General features: G+C 36.8%; 2 protein-coding genes across 3 annotated transcripts in view; both read left to right on the top strand.

Moving 5' to 3' along the window:
* Nucleotides 1-689: 689 nt before the first annotated feature.
* Teh1 (tipE homolog 1 phospholipid transfer protein) overlaps nucleotides 690-23732 on the top strand; it is a 197920-nt gene continuing 174877 nt past the window's right edge. For both annotated transcript variants that reach the window (XM_074126471.1, XM_074126470.1), the window contains exon 1: nucleotides 690-1459. In XM_074126471.1, coding sequence (XP_073982572.1) covers nucleotides 756-1459 — 704 coding nt within the window. In that variant the 5' untranslated portion in view covers nucleotides 690-755. The remainder of the gene's footprint in view (nucleotides 1460-23732) is intronic.
* On the top strand, nucleotides 11610-14314 carry LOC141453356 (uncharacterized). Its single transcript, XM_074126469.1, has one exon. The coding sequence runs from the start codon at nucleotides 12701-12703 to the stop codon at nucleotides 14270-14272; it is 1572 nt and encodes a 523-aa protein (XP_073982570.1). The 5' UTR covers nucleotides 11610-12700; the 3' UTR covers nucleotides 14273-14314.

Here is a 23732-nt window from a genome sequence, read left to right as displayed (position 1 = left end):
TGTATTGTTGGTTTAGTGGGTTCGATTCCCCTGGTCTAGGCCTTGGATTTTATCTAATGGTTAATATGAGAAATTTATAGTAAAGTAGGTTTGCTAGTCGCCTCCGTCCATGACACCTAATTGGACGTAAAGCCCGCCTGAAGAAATAGGCAATTACTTTACTTTACAGGCTTACCTTTTGAGGGGGCCTCGCCTATTACCTATTTACCCGGTAGTGCCCAATTCGTTTGAGTCCTTTTCATTAAATTTCTTCCTATATATTTTTAGGGCGAAAATGAGCAACTAAATCCTGGATGCGGCTATTTAGAAATGATCAAATTCATGTTCAAGATATAGTAAAAATGCCGTGTTCAAAGAAAATTAGTCAATCATAAAAATAGGAATGGAAGTTAAGTAATTATTTTGTTAATTGAAATTTCGTAAGGATTGGCTATATATATATATATACTGTATTTTTATTGGATAAAACATTTTTTCGCGATTAGATAATTAGGGTAAATTAGGGCAATAAGAGATATGATTGTTTAGGGGAAGGGGAGAGCGTTAGTAGTGCAGAGGAGGGTGGTCAGAGCGACGAAGGGGTTAATATTATGTAATGTGTGCAATGGGCGAAAGTGTAGGCGGTGGTGGGGCTAAGCTGGAGGGTGTTTGGGGTAGAAAGAGGGTTGGCTGAAGAACAGCACACCGGCCTTGCACCAAGTGGTGGGGATCAGTGAGTGGTGATAGCTCGCCCAAGCTAGATGGCTTGCTGAGCAATGAAGGGCGGCAGTTCGGAACTGCTCCTAGATCCACAGGCCGAGCTCAGGAAGCGGAAGCTTCTAGACTTAGCCGCTAAAAAACCAAAACCAATACATCGTACTTGTCGACAGAAGTTCTGGTTTTATGCTACATCATTTTTTACAATGTCGGCCGTTTCCGCCGGTAGTTCGTTATTATTTCTTGTGCCGTTATACGTTGATCCGGCTATATCCACTTTGGTGGCCGATTTTACACCGGAACCAGTCACCTGTATAACTATACGCAAAGAAGAACATTCAGGTATATTCAATTGTACGTGGAGTTCTTGTAGAGAAGGTTGTACATCCGATATGTACAGATGTACGCATATCTATGTTAACTATACACCCTATGGAAATGATACATTAGACGATGTTTACGAAGAAGCTGTACTCTTGGTAAATATTAAAGGTTGTGGTTATCCGCCGGATGTAAATTGTTCCGATTTTACAAATTCATTTGGTGAAAAAGGTGCGGAATTTCCTTGTTATTATTCTAGACAGAACAGAACTGTTGTTATGAGACACTATAATCGCGATCGACAGGTGGAAGTTATTATCAATTATTTTGCGATACCTTTCGTAATTACTGTGGTCACTTCCGTTGTATTGTGCGTCATGCATTGTGATTGCAGGCGATCCCAAGTGCCCGTCCTAAGGAGAACAAAAATACACGATCACAGGTGAGCTTTGGTTTTTGTTTATTTAAAAAAAAAAAAAAAAATGAAATCCTCCCCCCACTTAATAATTTTATATTTAAAACAGGCTTTTCATCCCAATTTTTTGAAGCAATCTAACACAAATTTAGAAGCACTTAAGATTGAGACACAATTGCGAAAAAATTAAAGAAAAAAAAAATATATTAAGACGTCATGGCTTCTGCAAAATAATTCTACGCACTGACTCAGCTGATGCACAGCTCACTTGATTAATTTAATATAACTTACAGCTGTTTCTGCCATTCTGCTATTACACGTGATACATTACAAAAACTTAAAACAAATTATTTATTTAAAGCGTTTTATAAAAAAAAATAATATCTAGTTAAAATATTTATTTAAAAATAATTTTTTAACATTTTAAATACACGAGCAGAGTCAAAATGAATTCAGTTCAAAATAAAATAAGATATATTTATTTATTACTAACACTTATTCTACTACAATAATATTTTCATCAACGGAAATTACCTGATACGATCTCAGGTCCGTAAAAGTGGTATTTTTCTCTGTGTATGTGTGGCGATCATAACTCAAGAACAGGAAATATAATTAAAATTCAAATTTGATGTTTAAAAATCACCGTAAAAATGAGGCTTACAAGTCATGATCAGCCACTTTTAATGAAACATTCTGCCTCTTCCACCTCCCCGATTGTTAAAAAATTTTCGTTCAACTTCTGTACGCTAATGGCACTGATGTTTGAAAAAAAAAATTTTCTCAGCAAAAATTATTTCGTGCGTTAGATTTGGGGCTTAAAGAAGAAGAGGTTGGTTTGGCTAAATCTCTAGACGATCATTGAAATATATTATAATGTGCGGCCTCATTATCTATTTATGTAATTAAATATGTAGTACAATTTCTCATTTAAGGAGAATATATGGAGCGGAAGTGACACTTTACAGCATAGAAATTTCCATTGAGCTCTCGCACAGGAAGTCCTCTTTACTATAATTGCACATTGTTCTTTATTACTAGCTTTGTCAACCCGAGGTAGGTAAATCAAACGCAACGATTCACCTCTTAGAATAACCACCTCAGATAACCCGTACTGGTTAGCAGAGTCCGATTTAAAAAAACCATGAACCTACCATTTATTGTCCTGTAAAGGATGATAAACCAGATTTCCTGGTGCAATTCACAGACTCCTCCAAACTAGCCAGTTTTATCCTGTGCAAAAGTTCTGGAAAAAAAATTGATCTCTCTCCCAGATATTGTCAGGAGAGAAAGGCAAACCACAGAGTGTACTTCTCGGCAAGATTAGATCACTCTTTAGACCAAAGTTGGTTTTTTGTTTACTGCTTCATAGCCTCAAATTTTGGAAATTTACAACCTTTATGTAGAATTTAAAATGAAGACTTCTACAATCCATACAAGAATTTAATTTGATTAAAATGGTCGGTGTTTTTAAAAAAAAAACAAAATTGGTGATTTCAAATCTTGAGAGTATCAGGAAGAGAAAACTAGGCCAGGAAAACTAGGTATTAAGACGGAAATGAAGCAATAACGGGTTCAGCAGCCGCCGCTGAGATTGTCTATGAAATTTTTAACCACTTGCCCAGTAAGTGGGTGGAATGGTAGCTGCTGTAAAATGGTCAATGAATTTTTATCTAGTATCTAGTCCCTAAAGGGTTGATCTAAACTAATTTCCGTTCGGAACTAATTCGAATTTGGTACGCAAACTTGCAGATTCCTATTTCACCTAATGGTCGTGAAAATTAAAGATTACAAGAAATATTAAATGAAGCTTCGCGATACCAAGTGAATTTTTCCAGAATATAAGAAGATTTCTCTTTGATTACAACAGTATTGCTAACTTATTTGAGGGTCATTCATTAAATTAACGGGTAAACATATTAAGTGTAGGTGGACGCTTATTGCAGGGAATTGAAACTTCGTTAATAAGTGTTAGTTGGCAACAATGCGAGGAATGTCAGCTATTCCGATATTAATATTCAAACACAACCTCCAAGGTCATAGTTACGATGGCATTGCCGCTCGCAGAAAATACTTTAGAGGAACATCTGTACTGCGATCCAATAATTTTTTTACTTCCTGTAAAGTGTACACAAATAGTCAGAAATATTCACTCGGATGAGCAAACAATACGTGGCAGTAGTTGCACGAACTGGGCGAGTTTTTACGCAGGGTGTGTGGAAATGTTTAAAAAAAAATGGCCGCTGAAGGTGAGTAAGAGACCGAGCACTGTTCCAAAGCGTTTCGAACTTTGGCGTTGCAGTTCCTTGATTCTGTGGAGGAACAGTGCACTAACAATATTAGCTTATGCTACTCAAACAAGATGGCAGTCTTCTTCTACTTCTTCTTCTTCTTCAAGACAACGCCAGATCTCATACGGCAGAACTGATGCTGCAAACTACTGGCAAAGTGGGCAGGAAGGTTCCTAACTCATACTCCTTGCAGCTCTATCTTTGTCCCTTCAGATTTTTATCTGTTTGATCCAATTTGAAAGAACCTCTGCATGGCATCAAAGTTCAACGGCAACCTTAGAGATAAAAAAAAATAAATACAAAACTGGCTTCCTCGAGATCAAGGTAAAGCATTCTTGTCTGAAGAGATAAGAAGATTAGCAAGAAGATGGGACAAGTGCATAGATGTTGGTGGACGTAACGTGGAAAAAGTGCATCGATGTAATATCCATTTTTGATGTACAGACGGCTATTTAATTATTCTATATAATTATTGAATGACCCTTGTATATATATATATATATTTTGCGTTTATTTATGCTACAATCAGCGCTATAAGTAACAGTGATAACCGAGTAACAAATGATAAGGTAACGAGCGGAGAAGTTACCCAGTGGTAACACTCCCAAATATTATATGGTTAGTCACTCTCTTCACTGGAGAGGAGATCACTGTCTTTTAAGACGTCTTGACGGGTTGTCAGGAACTGTTCTGTAGAAGAAAGATTTTGAGCTAGAGGGTTTTTTATGAGATTGCAGGCTGAAGTGGAGTTTTCTGTATCGTGTTTTCAGCGACTTGTGTGACAAAAAGGAATGTTAAGGTCAGTGTGTATAGTCCCAGGATGGGAGACATAAAATGGAGCGTTTACAAATATTTCGAAGTATTTTAGATTGTAGAGATTGAATCCTTTGGAGATTGGAGCGTTTGGTTGAACCCCACAGCTCTATTCCACAAGTCCAGATGGCCTTGTATATTAAATATTAATTATGATTACTGAATTTAAAAATGTTCCATTTGCGACAGTAATTTGAAATTCCTTCATCAAATTTAGTCCAATATTAGGCCACGTGATTTAACAAACTAATAATATTAAAAATAGATTTTGATAAAAATTGAATGTGGAATCAATATTTTTTGACGAATTGCATCTTGAATAAAGATCCTAATACTGCACAAAAGTTGCCCTTTGCAGCTATGACGATTTAAAGTGACGATTAAAGCCTGGCCAAGCACGTCACTATTTTTTTTAAAAAAGTGCTATGTAAACAAAAGCAATAATTAGTATCTACTGATAACCGTTATCCAATGAAATCATATTATTATTTTTGTTTTTTATTTTGTTTCCAACGCCCGGAATAGGGGGGTGCCGCAATATCAAGATTACCAACTTAACGCTGTTGGGGTGGCTGTGGCCGAGAGGGGGGACCACTAATTAAATGAACATGTTAATCTAGATGATTTCCAGTTTATATCAAGGGCGGGCCGGAAGGGTGACTTTGTGGCGGGAGTTGTTGTTTATATTCATTGGCCTAGTTTTCCTCATCGCTTTTCCTAATCGTTATCATTATTAAGATTATGAGCTTTTCTTCTTCTTCCACTTCTTGCTGCGTTTTTCTTTTCCTCATTCTTATTTTAACAAGGAAATTAAATAACCGGGCCAAACAAGGTTAATTTTTGCTTTCTTTAGCCCACTTTTCTCGTTTAATAATTTAGGACAAAATGAAAATCCATTTAGTAGAATGGCATATTTCCGGTAGAAGGAAAAAAATGCCTGATAACTTCCTATCTGCTCTCACGGAAATTAAATTTAAAAATTATCGTATTTAACGCGATTATTATTTATTTTTTACTTTATTGCAGTATCCAAATCCAAATTAACGTGGTAAAGTTTGTACTGTTGATTATTTTTGGTGACTGATTCATAGTTTCATTAGGATGAAAAAATAAATGTCATTTTTTCAGTCGTTATACATTTATTATGCCGCGAGCTTTCGACCTAGGGACTAGGTCCATCTTCAGGGCTGTGGAACATATTTACAGATTGTTAACAATGATTATATTAAAATGAATATGTATAATTACAAAAATTATTTACCTAGTTTAGAAAGTAATATTTTTACATCATTAGAGGGTTGGTGTGTCTTCTGTCTTGTCTGTTCATGGACTGAGTGTGATCGGTCTGTGTGTGTTATGTGTTAGGTTGTGTGGTAGTCAGTGTTGCCAATTGTCAAGTATTTTGTAGTAAGTTGGCCTTATATATTGTTTAAATTGTTCGTGTCTGTTTTTTGAAATTTAAACTGTTTTCTGTCTTAGATATGTATATCATTTCTGCAATCTCTGTTCGAGAATCGGGTGGAAAATTATTAAAATATTTAGGAAATTCAGAATTTCCGCTCAACTAGAACATTGTAATTGTTAGAACTTACATGCTCCCGGAAGTAGCGCTTAAGAGGGAAAGTCCAATCATTCCTCTTCTTCCGGTAGTGACCTACAAATTTACGCGAATATTTCAAATTAAAACTGCCCTGGTTCGTAAGTTGTACAAGGGTTGATTGTCAAAAAACTGCACGAATAAGCGTAACGTTGAAAAACCACCCAAATTTGACAATTTTTTCCCCTATTTTCCTATAAAAGTTATCCTGTCCTCTTCCTTGGCACAGATCTGGTGCGCTACCTTGGGCTGTACATAGACAAACGACTCACGTGGAACCCACACACTAGACTTAAAAGACAAGCAATGACAAAACGTGCGCAACTGCTCAACAGACTTTTTGGGACGACGCTCCAAATTGCCCATAGAACTCAAACGCTTAATATACAACACAATTCTCAAACCTATGTGAACTTACAGGACTAGAGCTGTGGGGTTCAGCCAAACCTACAGAGCATACGGACTGTACAGGACATTTCAGTCTAAACTACTGCTGACAGATAGCTGACGCTCCTTTCTACGGTGACTAACCTCACCCTTCACACCGACCTCAACATTCCCTTTATAGACCAACTCGCTAAGACGTTCCATATTACTCTCTCGACTAACTGTAATCCTCTTGTACAGTCTCACGCTTCCTCTGACATCACTAATACTCTTCGCCGACTGAATCGACAGTGGCCCCGCGACTTCCTTACGACCTAAATCTCTCCTCTCTCCTCCTCACACTCTCATCTCTCCTCCTCGTATTCTCCTCCTGCTCTCCTCCCGCACCAGTTCTTCGTATTCATCATATTTACTGATTGTATACAAATTTTAAGTTACAAATAAATAAATAAACAAAAAAATATACATAAAAGTTACATTTTCCAAATTTTCTTTAGGCCTAAATGCGAAAATCGATTTTTATGATTGAGGTGTTTTTCGATTCGATATGAATAGTTATAGAACTAAATTAAATTTAAATAAAACCATCAAAGCCGAATTCAAGAAAAATCCTATAAACGAACTGGAAACTCGAGTCAGAAATGTGATACTTTCAGTTGAGCGGAAAAACGTGAAAACAGTCAAATTCGTGAAAATCACTTCTTCTTTTTCTGCACAGGACACCACAAATCGAAACTGAAAATCTACCATTCTTACTTGTTACAAGAAGTGGAAAGAAATGAAAAAGAAAGAAAAACACGGAAAAACTCTCCAAGGATTTCCCTTTTTAATTAGGCAAAAAAAAGGGTGGAAAACTAGCTCAAATTAAAAATAAAAAGGAAGGAGGAGTTTTTCTATTTTCTTTTTTACAATCTCACTGCTCAGGAGTTTTTTTCCCCCCTTAAATTTATTAATTAAAAGTTAAGAGTGGGGTAGGGGCTACTTTGGACCGGATAAGGAAGCTAATTACGGGTACATCTGTTTGCCACCCATTTCATATCTTACGCGGCTATAATTATATGCTTACCTAGTTAATTAGAAATTAAAGAATATTTAATTTTAATAAGTTTTTGTTGTTTATCTCGTAAATTATATTAGTTCTGCCTCTTAACCACAGATAAAAGGAAGTACTGGTATTGGAGCAGACACCATAAACATAGACAAATGTATGTTGATAAAATACCAAGCCTTCGATATATGGACTAAGTAATCTTAAGATCTTTGGAACAGATTACAATAAATGTTCTGTAAAGTTCGTAAGCTTCGAGGAACGCAGATGGATTGATCGGTCTCGAAACAGGCGCCCCAGATATTTGCTAAAGAGCCGAAAGTATGTTACTTCTAAAAAGCTTCTTTTTTTTTAATATAGGATCGCAGAAGTACTAGTATCTTCAACCTCGTAGTGATACCATCAAAGGGAAGTAGTATTAGGAGATCTCCTTCACTTCTTGCCGAGTCTGAAACTTCCAATCATCCGCTAACGTAGTACTGGACACCCTTATTCCTTCGGTTAACCACACTTGCTTCTTGCTGTTTGATGGTATAAGAAAATCTGCAAGTTCCACTGAGAGGCTTCTCAAATTGTCGCTAGATTTTCCGTTGATTTACATTTTCGCCCTAAAAATCAATTTGCCAGACCAGGTGATCGCTCAATGAAGAATAACCATAGAATAACCTCTTAATCAATCATATTCAATCTTAAAGGAGCATTCAGAGTGTTAGAAGTTTTTGGAGAAAAGATTTTTACTTCATTAAGTAAATAAACTTTAATTAATTAATTAATTTTTAATTTTTCTACATCCGCTTTTCTTTCAGTTTGAGATACTAACTGTAATGAGGTGGAAGAGTTCGGTTTTAAAACACGATTAATTGAGATCATCATATCCAATCATAAATCTTAGAACGGCTAAACTAACATTTACTTTTACAAGATTTCATTTACGATTCATCTTATAATTCTAATTCCATTTACTAGTTTTTAATGATTTATTTTTCTTAGAGTGTAGCATCGTGAATTCTTGAATCTTAAAGACGGAAACTGGATGGCTCCAACAATATTAGAGCTCGTAGGCGGTGGGTGTCACAGGGAGGAACACTTTAACTAATTGATCAACCGTTTAATGGTCCATTAGAGAGATGAAATCTGTAATGATGGATCACATCACTTGCTCACAGATTGTGAAAATGCTCTCTCACAGTTTTTTTTGTTTTTGTTTTAAGAGGAGATTTTGGGGTTTCCGGTTTTTTGGGATTAAAATAAATTAAAAATCGCAGCTTTGTCGGATTTAAAGCGTAAATTGCGTATTATTTATTTATTTCAAACTTTTTAGGATTTTTAAGGATTTAGGTCTTGAAAAAGTGTTTATTTACTTAAGGTTTCAAATATGTATTGTGGTACTGGTTCGATTCCCTGTCTCTAGGCCTTGGATTTTATTTAATGGTTAATATGAGAAATTTACAGTAAAGTATGTTTGTTAGGGGTTATAGACTAGACCCGCAAAGCTAAGATGTATTGTTGGTTTAGTGGGTTCGATTGCACCGGCCTAGGCCTTGGATTTTATTTAATGATTAATATGAGAAATTTATAGTGATGTATGTTAGGGGTTAGAGACTAGACCCGCAAAGCTAAGATGTATTGTTGGTTTAGTGGGTTCGATTGCCCCGGCCTAGGCCTTGAATTTTATTTAATGATTAATATGAGAAATTTATAGTGATGTATGTTAGGGGTTAGAGACTAGACCCGCAAAGCTAAGATGTATTGTTGGTTTAGTGGGTTCGATTGCCCCGGCCTAGGCCTTGGATTTTATTTAATGGTTAATATGAGAAATTTACAGTAAAGTATGTTTGTTAGGGGTTATAGACTAGACCCGCAAAGCTAAGATGTATTGTTGGTTTAGTGGGTTCGATTGCCCCGGCCTAGGCCTTGGATTTTATTTAATGATTAATATGAGAAATTTACAGTAAAGTATGTTAGGTGGGTTATAGGCTAGACCCGCAAAGCTAAGATGTATTGTTGGTTTAGTGGGTTCGATTGCCCCGGCCTAGGCCTTGGATTTTATTTAATGATTAATATGAGAAATTTATAGTGATGTATGTTAGGGGTTAGAGACTAGACCCGCAAAGCTAAGATGTATTGTTGGTTTAGTGGGTTCGATTGCCCCGGCCTAGGCCTTGGATTTTATTTAATGGTTAATATGAGAAATTTACAGTAAAGTATGTTTGTTAGGGGTTATAGACTAGACCCGCAAAGCTAAGATGTATTGTTGGTTTAGTGGGTTCGATTGCCCCGGCCTAGGCCTTGGATTTTATTTAATGATTAATATGAGAAATTTATAGTGATGTATGTTAGGGGTTATAGACCAGAGCCGCAAAGCTAAGATGTATTGTTGGTTTAGTGGGTTCGATTGCCCCGGCCTAGGCCTTGGATTTTATTTAATAGTTAATATGAGAAATTTACAGTAAAGTATGTTAGGTGGGTTATAGGCTAGACCCGCAAAGCTAAGATGTATTGTTGGTTTAGTGGGTTCGATTCCCTGTCTCTAGGCCTTGAATTTTATTTAATGGTTCATATGAGAAATTTACAGTAAAGTATGTTAGGTGGGTTATAGGCTAGACCCGCAAAGCTAAGATGTATTGTTGGTTTAGTGGGTTCGATTCCCCAGGTCTAGAGGCCTTGGATTTTATTTAATGGTTAATATGAGAAATTTGCAGTAAAGTATGTTAGGCGGTTTATAGGCTAGATCCGCAAAGCTAAGATGCATTGTTGGTTTAGTGGGTTCGATTCCCCCGGTCTAGGCCGTGGATTTTATTTAATGGTTAATATGAGAAATTTATAGTAAAGTATGTTAGGCGGTTATAGGCTAGATCCGCAAAGCTAAGATGTATTGTTGGTTTAGTGGGTTCGATTCCCCCGGTCTAGGCCGTGGATTTTATTTAATGGTTAATATGAGAAATTTATTTTAAAGTATGTTAGGCGGCTATAGACTAGACCCGCAATGCTAAGATGTATTGTTGGTTTAGTGGGTTCGATTCCCCAGGTCTAGAGGCCTTGGATTTTATTTAATGTTAATGAAAGAAATTTACAGTAAAGTATGTTTGCTAGTCGCCTCCGTCCACTACACCTAATTGGTAGTTGGACGTAAAGCCCCGCCTGAAAAAATAGGCAATTACTTTACTTTTTTTTTTTACTACTTTTTCACTCTGGTATTATAATTAGGAAATTAGGTTTGCGTTCGTCCTATGCCGCACTTGTTATCAATCGTATTTGTGTACTATTAAGATATGGAGAGCCTATGAAGGAAATTTTTAGGCGTATTAGCCTGCCAATTTTCGCTCATCTGAGCACTTCTTATTCAGAAAGCATCTCTATGCCCAAGAGCCCAACCCGAAAGACGTCGCATCCGCCTTATACCTGTTTTACTGATCATGTTTCTAGTCAATCGAGAAGGTACCAACAAATATATTGTAGAATTTAATTATAATAATTTTTTTCTGTCGTAATTTAAAGATTTAGAGATTTTAATGTTATTTACTGTTGAACGAAAAATACCAACATTTTTATTAAATTCAACCTTGCTTACAATAAAAAATAACCATTATAAGTTATTAAAAATTGTTTATGATGACGTAATGGTGTTCGTACGAAGCTAGACATTGTCATAACAATACTAAAGTGGAAAATGAGGAAGAGTGGGGGAGAGAATAAATAGTTTTTTCCAAACGTTTTATATTCAATTACAAGACCATTTTGATTTACGAATGCATTTATATAAGTGTTATCTACGTAGTTACTACCATGGCCTACAGAATACAATTAAAATAAATTATTCAAATTATATGTACAATACATTGTAACGCTTTGAATACAAATACAGTTGGTTTTGTTTGCGTCAATGTTTACTGTACGTGCTACAGATAAATTGTTTATTTTCCTTATTTTGCTTTTCTTAGTTTATTTATTATTTTAGAATAGTTGAACAGAATTTATGACAGTGAAATAGTGTGAAACGCCTACTGACTTTTCTTTTAATTAAGTTGAAAGTAAAACGTTTTCAAAGTTGTTGTAAGTAAAAGTTATTTAAAGTGTTTCTCTAAATGAATGATTTAGTTAACGGCGTGCTGTTGGTTCGCTATAATATGCAATTATTCTGCAATTTAGAATATGCCATTGTGTTTTATTTTATTTTTTTTTACCTCACTTGACCTTTATCGTTTTCTCCCTGTTTCTTTCACTTGACCTTTAATTGTGTTTCCGTTATATTCACAACCATTGTCGAGGAAACACAAATTTTGGAACGATTATTCCTTTTTATTAGTTAAAAAAAAAAATATTTAAAAAAAAACGCTGCAAAGATGGTTCGCTTAAAGTTTACGATGTTTGGAGGCAACCATTGTGGTGATAGAAAAAAAAAAACACAATGCACAACTGTGGAACCAGAAATCAAAGTCTGGAGATTCAAACTCCAGACCCCCCTCAAAGATGAACCACTGCTAGATCACGGCACTTACACAGAAAATGGCCAATAGTTTAAATGTTGGCACGCCTTAAAATTAAAATTTGTATGTATAATAGACGTACTTAAATTAATTATTTTCTAGAATATTTATAGTTAAAACTTTTAGGGCAAGAGAAACTCGTGTGAGTAGAAAATGAGAAATAAAAAAGAGAAAAAAGAAATGAGGAGAAACTGGAGATGAAGTATAACATATTTAAAGCGAGGCGCCACGGTAGCCGAGCGGTTAAACGCTAGACCCGCAAAGTTAAGATATATTGTTGGTTTAGTGGGTTCGATTCCCCCTGTCTAGGCTTTGGATTTTATTTAATGCTTAGTATGAGAAATTTATAGTAAAGTATGTTAGGCGGTTATAGGCTAGACCCGCAAAGCTAAGAGGTTGTAGGCTAGACCCGCAAAGCTAAGATGTTTTGCTGGTTTAGTGGGTTCGAATCCCCCGGTCTAGGTCTTGGATTTTATTTAATGGTTAATATGAGGAATTTGTAGTAATCATTTGTTAGTCGCCTTCGTCCACGATACCTAATTGGAAGTTGGACGTAAAGCCTTCCTGAAAAAAAATAGGCAATTACTTTTTTACTTACATATTTATAGCTTTCAAGAAATATATGAGTGATGCTGGAGATACAGAATGAAAGAGTTAAAGAGTGTCTCATTAATGGCCAGATCTCCCAGTAACTCCCAGTGCAGTTACTGTGGAAACACTAGCAACATAACAAAGCGTTTTTTTGAAAATTCAAAAATATTAATAAAAATCTCAAATATGCCTACTAAGTCAGTCAAGAAGGTGGCGAACGTGGCTGGAAAGTGTAAAGGGACGGAGAGTGGATCGGTCCCTACCACTAGAAGCATGTTGCGCCAACCGGATGTGAAGGTAGCTATGGAACTGACTGAGGTAAGCACCAACCAAGAAGCAAACAAGGTAAGTGATGAACACATTTACACCAAGGCGAACAAAAGTACAAATGCATACACAAATATGGCATATCAAAGTACGGATTTAGGACCCTTTTATGTTATAGTGGAAAGCACTAACAAGGACAAAAAGGGGCTTTCGAGGGTGCACCCAATGTCAGTTGGGAAACTATTATACGAAAAACACATAGACATTGCCAAAAGTATCGACGGAATTAAAAAGCTCGGCGTAAATAGAATGAGAGTTGAGATGAACAATGGGGTAGCGGCCAACAGATTAGTGAGTTCCGCAATTCTAAAGGAAAAGGGGTTCCGAGTATACATACCCAGATATTTATTGCAGAGAAGGGGAGTAATTAGGGATGTAGACACGGATCTGACCGAAGAGGAGATAAAGGAGGTTATGAGGGGCCCATTAGGGGCTGAATACCAGATATTAGAAATCAGACGATTAAAGCGAAAAGTTATAGACAGGGATACGAAAGAAACAAAATTCGTTCCCACTCAGTCGGTTTTGTTCTCGGTTAGGGGACAGCAGTTACCACAATATGTTTATATACATTACGTAAGATGCGAAGTGCACAATTACGTTCAAAATGTTATACAATGTAAACAGTGTTTACGATTTGGTCACTTTAAAGACCAATGTAAAGGGAATGTAAGATGTGGGAAATGTGGGGAGAATCATGAAGCATCTCAATGTAAAGATAACACACCTAAGTGTGTGAATTGCGGCAGTGCTAGCCATTTGGCAACTAACGTGAATATGTGTCCCCAATATAAGAAAGAGAAAACTCTAAAGCAATTAATGGGCGAGAAGAACATCTCATACCTGGACGCAAGAAGATTGCTATCCAGTAACTCGTTTGCCGCCTTAGCGGAAAAACAAGCCCCCACTTTAGATAGTCTAAAAGAATTCCCCTTACTAAATAAACTCGGAGGTAACGATAATAGGCCATTCGCGTCTACCATCTCTTATAAGAGGAAAACCAAAAGAAATAGGTTTGAGGTGTCCCCTAATTTCGATAAAAAATTGATTAACGACCTATTAATTCAACCGGGTACGAGTAAAAGTACACCAGGAGGAATAATTCCTCAAAACCCATACCGCCCCTCAGAGGTAACGAAAACTGCGAAATCCCTTCAACAGGATCCCCATTTAGATATATTATATGAAGCGGTATACTCCATTTTAAAGAGTATAAATGGAATAGAATTAAAAATACCTGACGACAAACTGAGATTACTAATCAAAGATAAAGTGATAAGTTTGAACGAGGCAATGTAAATTTCCAATTGGTTACTGTTATTAAGTAACAAATACTTTTTAACTGTACAGTGTATAGAATATCTCATAGTTTTACTTAGTATACTTTCATTTACAACATATGAATAAATTAAAAATACTACAATGGAACGCAAGATCAGCCGTTTCCAACAAAGGCAGCTTGGAAATCTGTCTAGACGATGAAAAAATAAATGTAGCTATATTAAGCGAAACTTGGTTTAAACCAAAGTCAATTATAAAATTTACTCATTTTAATATAGTGAGAAACGACAGAATGGACGGAAAGGGCGGTACAGCGATACTAATTAAAAATGATATCCCTTTTAAAGAAATTACCAATTTGTACAAAATAAATAAGCTGATGACTGTGGGCGTTAAAATTCCATTTTTTAAGGATGAATTGTCGGTAATTTCGATATACAACAACCCGGAGAATAAAATAACATATCGCGAATGGAATTCACTCTTTCAGAGTATATCCCCTCCCTTTGTGGTTGCTGGTGACTTCAATGTACACAGCCAAGCGTTTGGCTCTAGTTACACTGAGTCTAAGGGTCGCTATCTATTAGAAGCAATACAAGATAACAATTTAGTTTATTTGAATGACGGAGCGCCCACTTTATTGAATAATTTAAAACAAAAAAATAATTCGGCCTTAGATATTACGATTTGCACCGCACAAATTGCTTCAAAATTTTCCTGGTCCGTAATGGATGATACAATGGGCTCAAATCACTTTCCCATTATTATAGAAACGAATGAAAAATGCTTAGAATGTATTTGTCGACAGAATTTCCGGACATGGAATTTAAAGAAAGCCGATTGGCCGACGTTCCAAAATAGGTTAGATGAGGCTATTTCCAGTGTAGAAGATTATGACAGTTTCATAAATGTTTTAAATATTGTAAATGGAAAAGCTATACCTAAATTAAATCCACGGGTAACCTCGCGTAGTAAATGCTGGTGGGACGAGAAATGTAAAGCCAGTGTAGCAAGTAGGAAAGATGCATTTAGAAAATATAAGTTGAATCCTAACTACGACAATTATATAGAATATAAAAAACAAACTGCTAAGACGAAATTAATTATTAAAGAAAGCAAAACGAAACATTGGAGGAATTTTTGTGAAAATTTGAACAAAAATACTCCAATAAGGCTAATATGGAACAAAATCAAATCTTTAATGACCCCACCAAATAGTTACATTCCAATAGTTAAAGGTGATTGGTCCAACGATTTTATAAACAAATTAGCTCCCCCTTTTACACAAAATAAAATAGAATTAATGGGCAATAATAATGATAAACATACGCTATTAAAACCGTTTACCATCAATGAGTTTAAAAGAGCTATCAAAAACCACACGAATACGGCCCCAGGAATGGATCAAATACATTACGCAATGATTTTTCACCTTCCTTTAGCGGCTAAATACAGGCTGTTACAATTGTATAACGAAATGTGGAGTAAAGGTGAATACCCACAACAGTGGAAAAATTATTTAATAAGTCCGATATTGAAGAGAAATAAAAATAGGGAACAATGTGAGTCGTATCGACCAATTTCGCTGTCTTCTTGCGTCATGAAGACGTTCGAAAGGATGGTGAAAAACAGGTTGGAATGGTGGCTGGAGTCAAAAGGTTTACTTCCGAATAGCCAATGCGGGTTTAGGAAAGGCAGATCGGTACAGGATAGTCAGACTGAGCTCGTTACCGACATTCAGTTGGGTTTCACGACCAATAAAATAACATTAGCATTGTTTTTAGATTTTACCGCTGCTTATGACTCGGTTCAAATACCTATACTAGCAAAAAAGTTAGAAAAATTTAAATTGCCGGGTAAATTTATTAGGAATATTATCGAACTAATATCAAACAGACAGATCTTCTTAAAAATAAACAACCTGCTGGAAGGCCCCCAGCTGACCCAGATAGGCTTACCGCAAGGAAGCATTTTAAGCCCAATCCTGTACTCTATGTATGTAGCGGATATAGAGACAGTGTTGGTCGAAAATGTTAAAATGCTACAATACGCCGACGACGTGTGCATCTACACAACACAAAAAACTTCTGAGGATTGCAAAAAAGCGCTTGAAGAAGTTATGGTAAACCTAAAATCCTGGACACTTCTGAACGGGCTGTCGCTGTCAGAACCAAAATCAGTTCTCTGCCCTTTTACTAGAAAGAGGAGATTGGGCCTCTCCGGTGAGATGGTACTGGCGAACTGGAAATTTCCATGCCAAATGTCCGCAAAATTCTTAGGGTTGACAATGGACAAAGTACTTAATTGGAAAAAACACATCGAAACCGTGGAACTAAAAATAGAAAAGTACTTCAACACATTACGAGCCTTTTCCCATAGGAAGTGGGTCCTAGGAACTCCTTGTTTGAGCTAAACTCCGGTGGACGTCCCCTTTAATGGAGTTCTGCCCGGCACTAACACCATTTCACAAACTTGGCAGACGTTTATTGCCCCGTTTATTTGTCTTTTTCTCCATCTACGATTACTTCTTTTTGTGTACTTCTTTATGTACATATCTAAAGTGAGACAGTGAATTTGGCGTGTTCACTCATACGCCTTTTCCATCTTAATACAGTTTTAATTTTTTTTTTCCATTTTTCTTTATTTAGGTGCGTCACCAAGAAAAAAGCATGGTCCATCACCGGCCAGTCAGCTGTAACTCCTGAAAGTCTAAGGACAGATTCCAATCAGTCTTTCATCTCCTTTAAGCGATTTTAATTACCACACAGGCCAGAAAAACTGCATTCGACGATTACAAAAAAATTTAAGACTACTTTTTGACGTAATGAAATTAATTTCAACCTTTTGACATCCTAAATTGATGCTTAGTTAAATCCAGATTATAGAGAAGAGATTAATCTAGTAACCTGATCTTAGTAGTTGATCTCCCATTGCATAGTTGTAATTGGGTCATGACCTAAATTAATATAATCACTTGCGTATACTTAGTTTCAGCTAACATACTATCAATCTAATTTCAGAATATACGCCATCAGCTGGTTATTTGTTTTAAAAAAAAGTTTATGAGTACTTTAATTAAGTCACAACTTTGTAAGTAAAGAGAAATCAGATCTAAACTTCGATATTGGCACTTGCAAGTGGCTGATTTCGACCAATACTTATAATCGGGTGGATTTAATATAGAATTTGAACTTTTCAAATTTTAAAAAATCCAAGTCTGATATTTACGTTATAAAATTGAATATTTAAGTCTGAAATTCATTTTATCGAGAGTAATGGAAATTAAAATCGGGCAGAAATACCCTCATGACTTCCTCTGTTTATCTAAGTTAATGGAATATTCTTGGCATTTTCTTTTCAATCGATTTAGTAGCACGATCCTCTTATGCTACCAATCTCCCTGCTAGTCTATAATCTCTTAGTTCGCCACCATTGCAGGTAATCCTGCGTTTAAAACGTTATGATTTCCTCATCTAGGTGAGGAGAGCAATTAGCTCTGTAAATTGGGAGTGAGCCGGTACGTAAGCAGGTATGTAAGTGCGTATTCATGTGCGTATATTCAAGTGCTATTATTTAAAAAAATGCTCGTGTAACAATGCAGAAATAAAAAACAAAGGCTTCGTTTAAAATGTATATTATATGAGAGATGGCAGGAAATTTGGGCAATTTTGAATTATGTACGCGTTAGTGTGTAAATTTATTATGTGGGCGGTGTGTGAGCGACAAACAAAAACAATGGAGGATGAAGCACAGGGCGACCAACAAAATAAAAAATAAAGACCCGAAGCCACAACAGTGAGGACAAAAAAAGAATGAAACTAAACAATTGAAGTACTTTTTTTTAACAAAAAAAGAAAAAAAGGAAAGCACCTTCAGAAGGAAGTCCATTGCAACGTCATACACAGAGAAAACAACATTCACAATTCACACATAGCAACACCTTTCCAACAAACTACAAACAACATCCTGGACAAAAAGGGACACCAGCTTCTTGAGGAACAAGCAAGTGTGTGTAATACAGTATTTGTTTTATTTTGAAATTCAGGAAGCTGGAAGGCCTTTTTGATGTTTTTGTTTTATAAGTGTAAGGCTTTGCTCGCTTTAGATGCTTCAATATTGTAGAAGCTGTGATGGAGCTTTTAGGTTTTACTGGTTTTTAATGCATCAAGCTGGTGTTTGAACTTAGAGTAGCTTGTTAACCAAACTTGTAAAGGTTTCCATCGTGTTGCTGGTTCTCGCTTTCCCACCAGTTTCCACACGCCCCACATCCATTAACGATTAGTAAACAAAGCAATATTGCGGTAACTTGTCTTCTTCACTTAAGAGATATTGGTGTAGATTTACGAGTATATACTTTTAAAAATGCTGTGAAAGATAATATCTTTGATGGCCCTACAAATGGAAATACTAACCACCCAATCCCTCTAATACTTATTACCATTATCCGTAATTGGTTTTTAAATTTATTAAGTTATTTACCATCTGTATAAACATATAGAATAAGTAAATTAGAAGGTGGATGAGATACGAGGTGTGGCAATTGAATAACAAGACTGATGCTGCTATAGAAGAACTATGCATCCGCCAAATCCTAAAGACCAACAGCTGTGCAGCGTAAAGCCTTCTCTTTCGATTGCAGCGTCTCACGTGTTGTAGAGAAATCTGTCTGACCGGAACCGTCGTTTAGGTAAGAGGTGTTAGTTTCCGTTTTGCCGAAAACATGATACTATACATGTAGTAGAGTATATTGGTGCCGGAGGAGAGCAGGAGGAGAGAAACTACCCAGCGGTAGCACACGCTGCAGGGAACCGATTATGATCGTGATGGTCTTCAGACTGCAAGGAGGTCTCGGGGGGGGGGGACATTGACGATTCAGTCTGCGAGAAGGATTGTTAGGGAATGTCAGAGGAGGTGAGAGACAGTGCGAGAGGATTAGAGCAAGCTGAGAGAGCAGTAAGGAACTTTTGATATTTAATCTTGGCGAGTTGGTGTACGAATGGGATGTTGAGGTCATGGTGACGTAGAAAGGTGTGCCAGTTATCTGTCGGGAGTAGTTTTGACTGAAATGGAACTTGTACTGTCCATATGTTTGTAGGTTTGGCTGAACCCCACAGCTCTAGTCCATAAGTCCCCATAGGTTTGGGGATAGTATTGTACAATAAACGATTCCAGTTCTATGGGCAATTTGGAACGTCGTCCAAAGCAGTTTACGCTTCTAGTACGCAATTAGTAAAAAAGTAAAGTAATATTTTACATTGAATACAATCAGTAAATATGGAGAGAGTGATGAACTGGTGCGGGAGGAGAGCAGGAGGAGTGAAACTACCCAGCGGTAGCACTCTCTATGGGAGAGAGGAGAATGTGAGGAGGAGAGAGGAGAGATAGGAGAATAATGATTTAGGCCTTCAGACTACAAGGAAGTCGCGAGGCCACTGGCGATTCAGTCGGCGAGGAGTATTAGGGATGTCAGAGGAAGCGAGAGACAGTACAAGAGGATTAGAGCTAGTTGAGAGAGCAGTATGGAATTTTTGATATTTAATCTTGGCGAGCCCTCTTGAAGGGAATGTTGAGGTCGTTGAGGAAGAGTGAGGTTAGTCACCGTAGAAAGGAGCGTCAGCTATCTGAGTCGGAGGAGTTTTGATTGAAATGTCCTGTACAGTCCGTATTTTTTGTAGTTTTGGCTGAACCCCACAGCTCTAGTCCGTAAGTCCACTTAGGTTTGAAGATAGTATTGTACGATATATTAAGCGTTTGAGTTCTATGGGTAATTTGAGGGATCGTCCAAGTAGTTTGTAAAGCAGTTTACGCTTTTAGTACGCAATTAGTAAAAAATGTAAAGTAATTGCCTACTTTTTCCCCCAGGTGCGCTTTACGCCCAAATTCGGTGACGTAAATAAAGGCGGCTAGCAAACATACTTTATTAACAAAAATTTCTTATATTCATCATTACGGCCTAGCGAAAAAAAAAAAATCTTAAACCGGATATCAAAAAATTACGAATGCGTGCACAATGAACGTTCATACTTCCTGTTTACAGTATAGTAACAACTAAGAATTACTGATATGTACAAAATTATTGATAGTAGCTTAATATGCGTTCTCAAAATTACGTATTTTCATTTTGAACATATGTGCTTTTGTATGCATCATGAAAAATTCAGTCGTACGTATTTTTATATAACGTGTTTTTCCTTTCTTTATGGATCTTGTATTATTTCTCTTTTCAAGAGCCCTCCTACGTCAATCAAGTCAATTCATTGAGTGATTTACACTTTACTATAAAAATGTTTTATATCGAATACAAAATTATAATAATAATAAATCGACATACTGTCGATTGAATGTTTATTTTTTTTTTTATTGTTCATAAAAATTTATTGGTTTTCATAAGGTAGAGAGAAATATATGGTTCTACCCGGAAGTAGCCGTAAAAAGAAGGAAATGGTCTGAAGAAAATCTAACAATAATAAATATTGATTAGGAAAAGGAAAAAAATTTCTGTCTCTGCTGGCAAATCGCAAATTCTGAACTTTAAATGGTCTGAAATACAGTAACGTTTCTGAAACTTCCTGTACCTCGTAAAAAAATACTCAAGTTTTTGAGGAAATCTCAAAAAAAAAAGTAAAATATTCACTGAGTATAGTGGTAGTTCCGGTAATGAACATTTGAGCGCGAATTTTCTGATGTCTTCCTTAAAGGGGAACAAATTGGAAAAAAAAGATTTCTTTGCGAATATCTTGTATACGTAAACAAGTTTATACAAGATCATTTTCTTCAATGGTTTTAAAAAACACTTTTTTTCAGGCTCAGGATAAATCTACATCTGATTATGGCTGAAAATTCGAAACAGGTCAGCCATTAACATGCGTACCGATACAACAAACTTGAGTGCTAAAAAGAGTTAAAAAATCAACTATAAAATCTAAGTATCATGTATGACGTACACACACACACACACACACACTGTCAGTGACAGAAACATACGAGGGCCGTTTGAAAAGTCCGTGCAAAAATACGTAAAAACTACTTAATTTTTTGGGGTAAACCTTTTTTATTTTTCAACATAGTCTCCTTTTAGGCTTATACACTTCGTCCAACGCTGCTCTAGTTTGTTGATCCCTTCCGTATAATAGGATTTGTCCAAGTCTGAAAAATAGCCATTCGTTTCTGCAATCACCTCCTCGTTTGAATAAAATCTTTTTCCCGCCAGCCATTTCTTCATATTGGGGAACAAATAGTAGTCCGAGGGAGCCAAGTCTGGAGAATAGGGGGGGGATGTGAAACGAGTTGGAACCCTATTTCCATTAATTTTGCGACCACAACTGCTGAGGTGTGAGCTGGTGCGTTGTCGTGATGGAAAAGGACTTCTTTTGTGGGCCAATCGTGGGCGTTTTTTTCTTGCAGCTCGGTTTTCAAAACGGTCCAATAACGATGAATAATATGCACCTGTAATAGTTTTACCCTTTTCCAGATAGTCGATGAGGATTATTCCTTGCGAATCCCAAAAGACAGTCGCCATAATCTTTCCGGCCGAAGGAGAACGGTCTTCGCCTTTTTTGGCGCAGATACGACGCTTAAAGTCCTGCGGATTCTTCTGGAACAGCTGCAAACCGTCCTTGCAACACTTCACACGATTTCGTTTTTGGTCAAGCGTGAGCAATCGCGGCACCCATCTTGCGGATAGCTTTGTCATGTCCAAATGTTGATGCAAAATATTATTGTACCCGTTCATTCGAGATGCCCACAGCACTAGCAATCTCACGCACCTTCACTCTTCTGTCATCCATCACCATATCATGGATTTTATCAATGATTTCTGGAGTAGTAACCTCAACAGGGCGTCCAGAACGTTCAGCGTCACTTGTGCCCATATGGCCACTCCGAAAATTTTGAAACCACTTATAAACTGTTCTAATCGAAGGTGCAGAGTCACCATAATGTTTATCAAGCTTCTCTTTAGTCTCCTGAGGCGTTTTGCCTTTCATAAAGTAGTGTTTAATCAAAACACGAAATTCTTTTTCGTCCATTTTTTTGAAAATCACTCGACTTCCTCGATTCAAACGAATGCCAAACACAAAGAAATAGACCGATCTGGCTGAAACTTGGTTTGTGTTCTTCCAAGAGATGCTACTAACTAAACATAACCTCGATACGCGCCAGTAGTGCTATCTCTCTGACTTTGCACGGACTTTTCAAACGACCCTCGTAAGTGGTAATCAACTTTTCTGCCCTAAACTGTTGAATCAACTAATGATGCTTGAAAATCTGAAACCAGTATGAGTCACCCAGACAGACGTACGATCAAATCATATTTTCAACAATCTATTTAAATTTTTTTTAAATTTATTTTGTTATTTATAAACTGTATAATACAATATATAATAAGTAAATAGGAAGATTGAAGTATAGAGGCGTGAAAGGCAGGAGGAAAGAAACTGCCCAGCGGCAGCACTCTCTACAGGATATGATTTTTAGGCCTTCAGACTGCGAGGAAGTCGCGGCGGGGCCACTGGCGATTCAGTCGGCGCGTATTGCTAGGAATGTCAGAGGAGGCGAGAGACAGTACAAGAGGATTAGAGCTAGTCGAGAGAGTAGTAAGAAATTTTTGGTATTTAGTCTTGGCGAGTTGGAAGGAGATGTTGAGGTCGTTGTGAAGAGTGAGGTTAGTCACTAGTAGAAAGGAGCGTCAACTATCTGTCGAAGTAGAATCTATTTAAATAAAATCAATACAATATGGTGCATTATAATTCACGTAATATCGCTTATCTTCTTGTTTACGCAATATCCCAAACCTTGGCTAGCTTTCTCAGCTAAGTCCCAGGGCATGCTTTCTCATTGATTTTAAGTAGATGACATTGTAGGTTGTATAATAATGATGTTATTATGGCAATAAAAACAGCCTCCTAGTATTTGGACAAATTTGAAATGGGAATTTAGCCAGGAAGACGGGATTTGTGGAGGGAATGTTTTTGTTTTGAATTTCCCTATGATCAGGTTTATATAATCGTATATTTGTCATATATATACGATATATATATTTATATTTAATCAAACTAACACTGGGATATATGACGTGTAGGCTTTAAAGGGGCGGGGAGATTGGTGCACAGAATGGGAGGGATTACTTATCAAGTTGGGTAGAAAACAATCCATGCTAATTGTGTTTACACAGTCAGGATTGGATGTATTCACCGTCTATTCCAGTGAACGCCCGAATTGGCAAAGTCGATGTTATTTGGCATGGAAATAGTACAGAGAGAGAGAGAGAGACAGACTGACAGACTGGCACAAATACACGCACCATTTTACTGAAACGGTTCGATAAATCATTATTTACCTTTGCTTGGAAACTGGTATAGACTTAAAATCCCTGGACAAGGACCCTACCAATGGGAGGGAAGGGAGGCTAACTCTGTCTCGTTCCCTTGTAATCCCTGAAGGCTTTTCTCAAACTGCAGGCCAATCTCCAAATATTCAT

Source organism: Rhodnius prolixus, unplaced genomic scaffold (assembly GCF_049639745.1).
Source record: "Rhodnius prolixus isolate KJV_2025 unplaced genomic scaffold, Rpr scaffold_3, whole genome shotgun sequence".
NCBI lineage: Eukaryota > Metazoa > Arthropoda > Insecta > Hemiptera > Reduviidae > Rhodnius > Rhodnius prolixus.
The sequence above is the reverse complement of the archived record's forward strand: the minus strand, read 5'-3'. Positions and strand labels throughout refer to the sequence as shown.

Excerpts from the sequence above, each read along its gene's own strand:
- LOC141453356 (XM_074126469.1), top strand. The coding sequence starts at position 12,701 with ATGAAAGAGTTAAAGAGTGTCTCATTAATGGCCAGATCTCCCAGTAAC.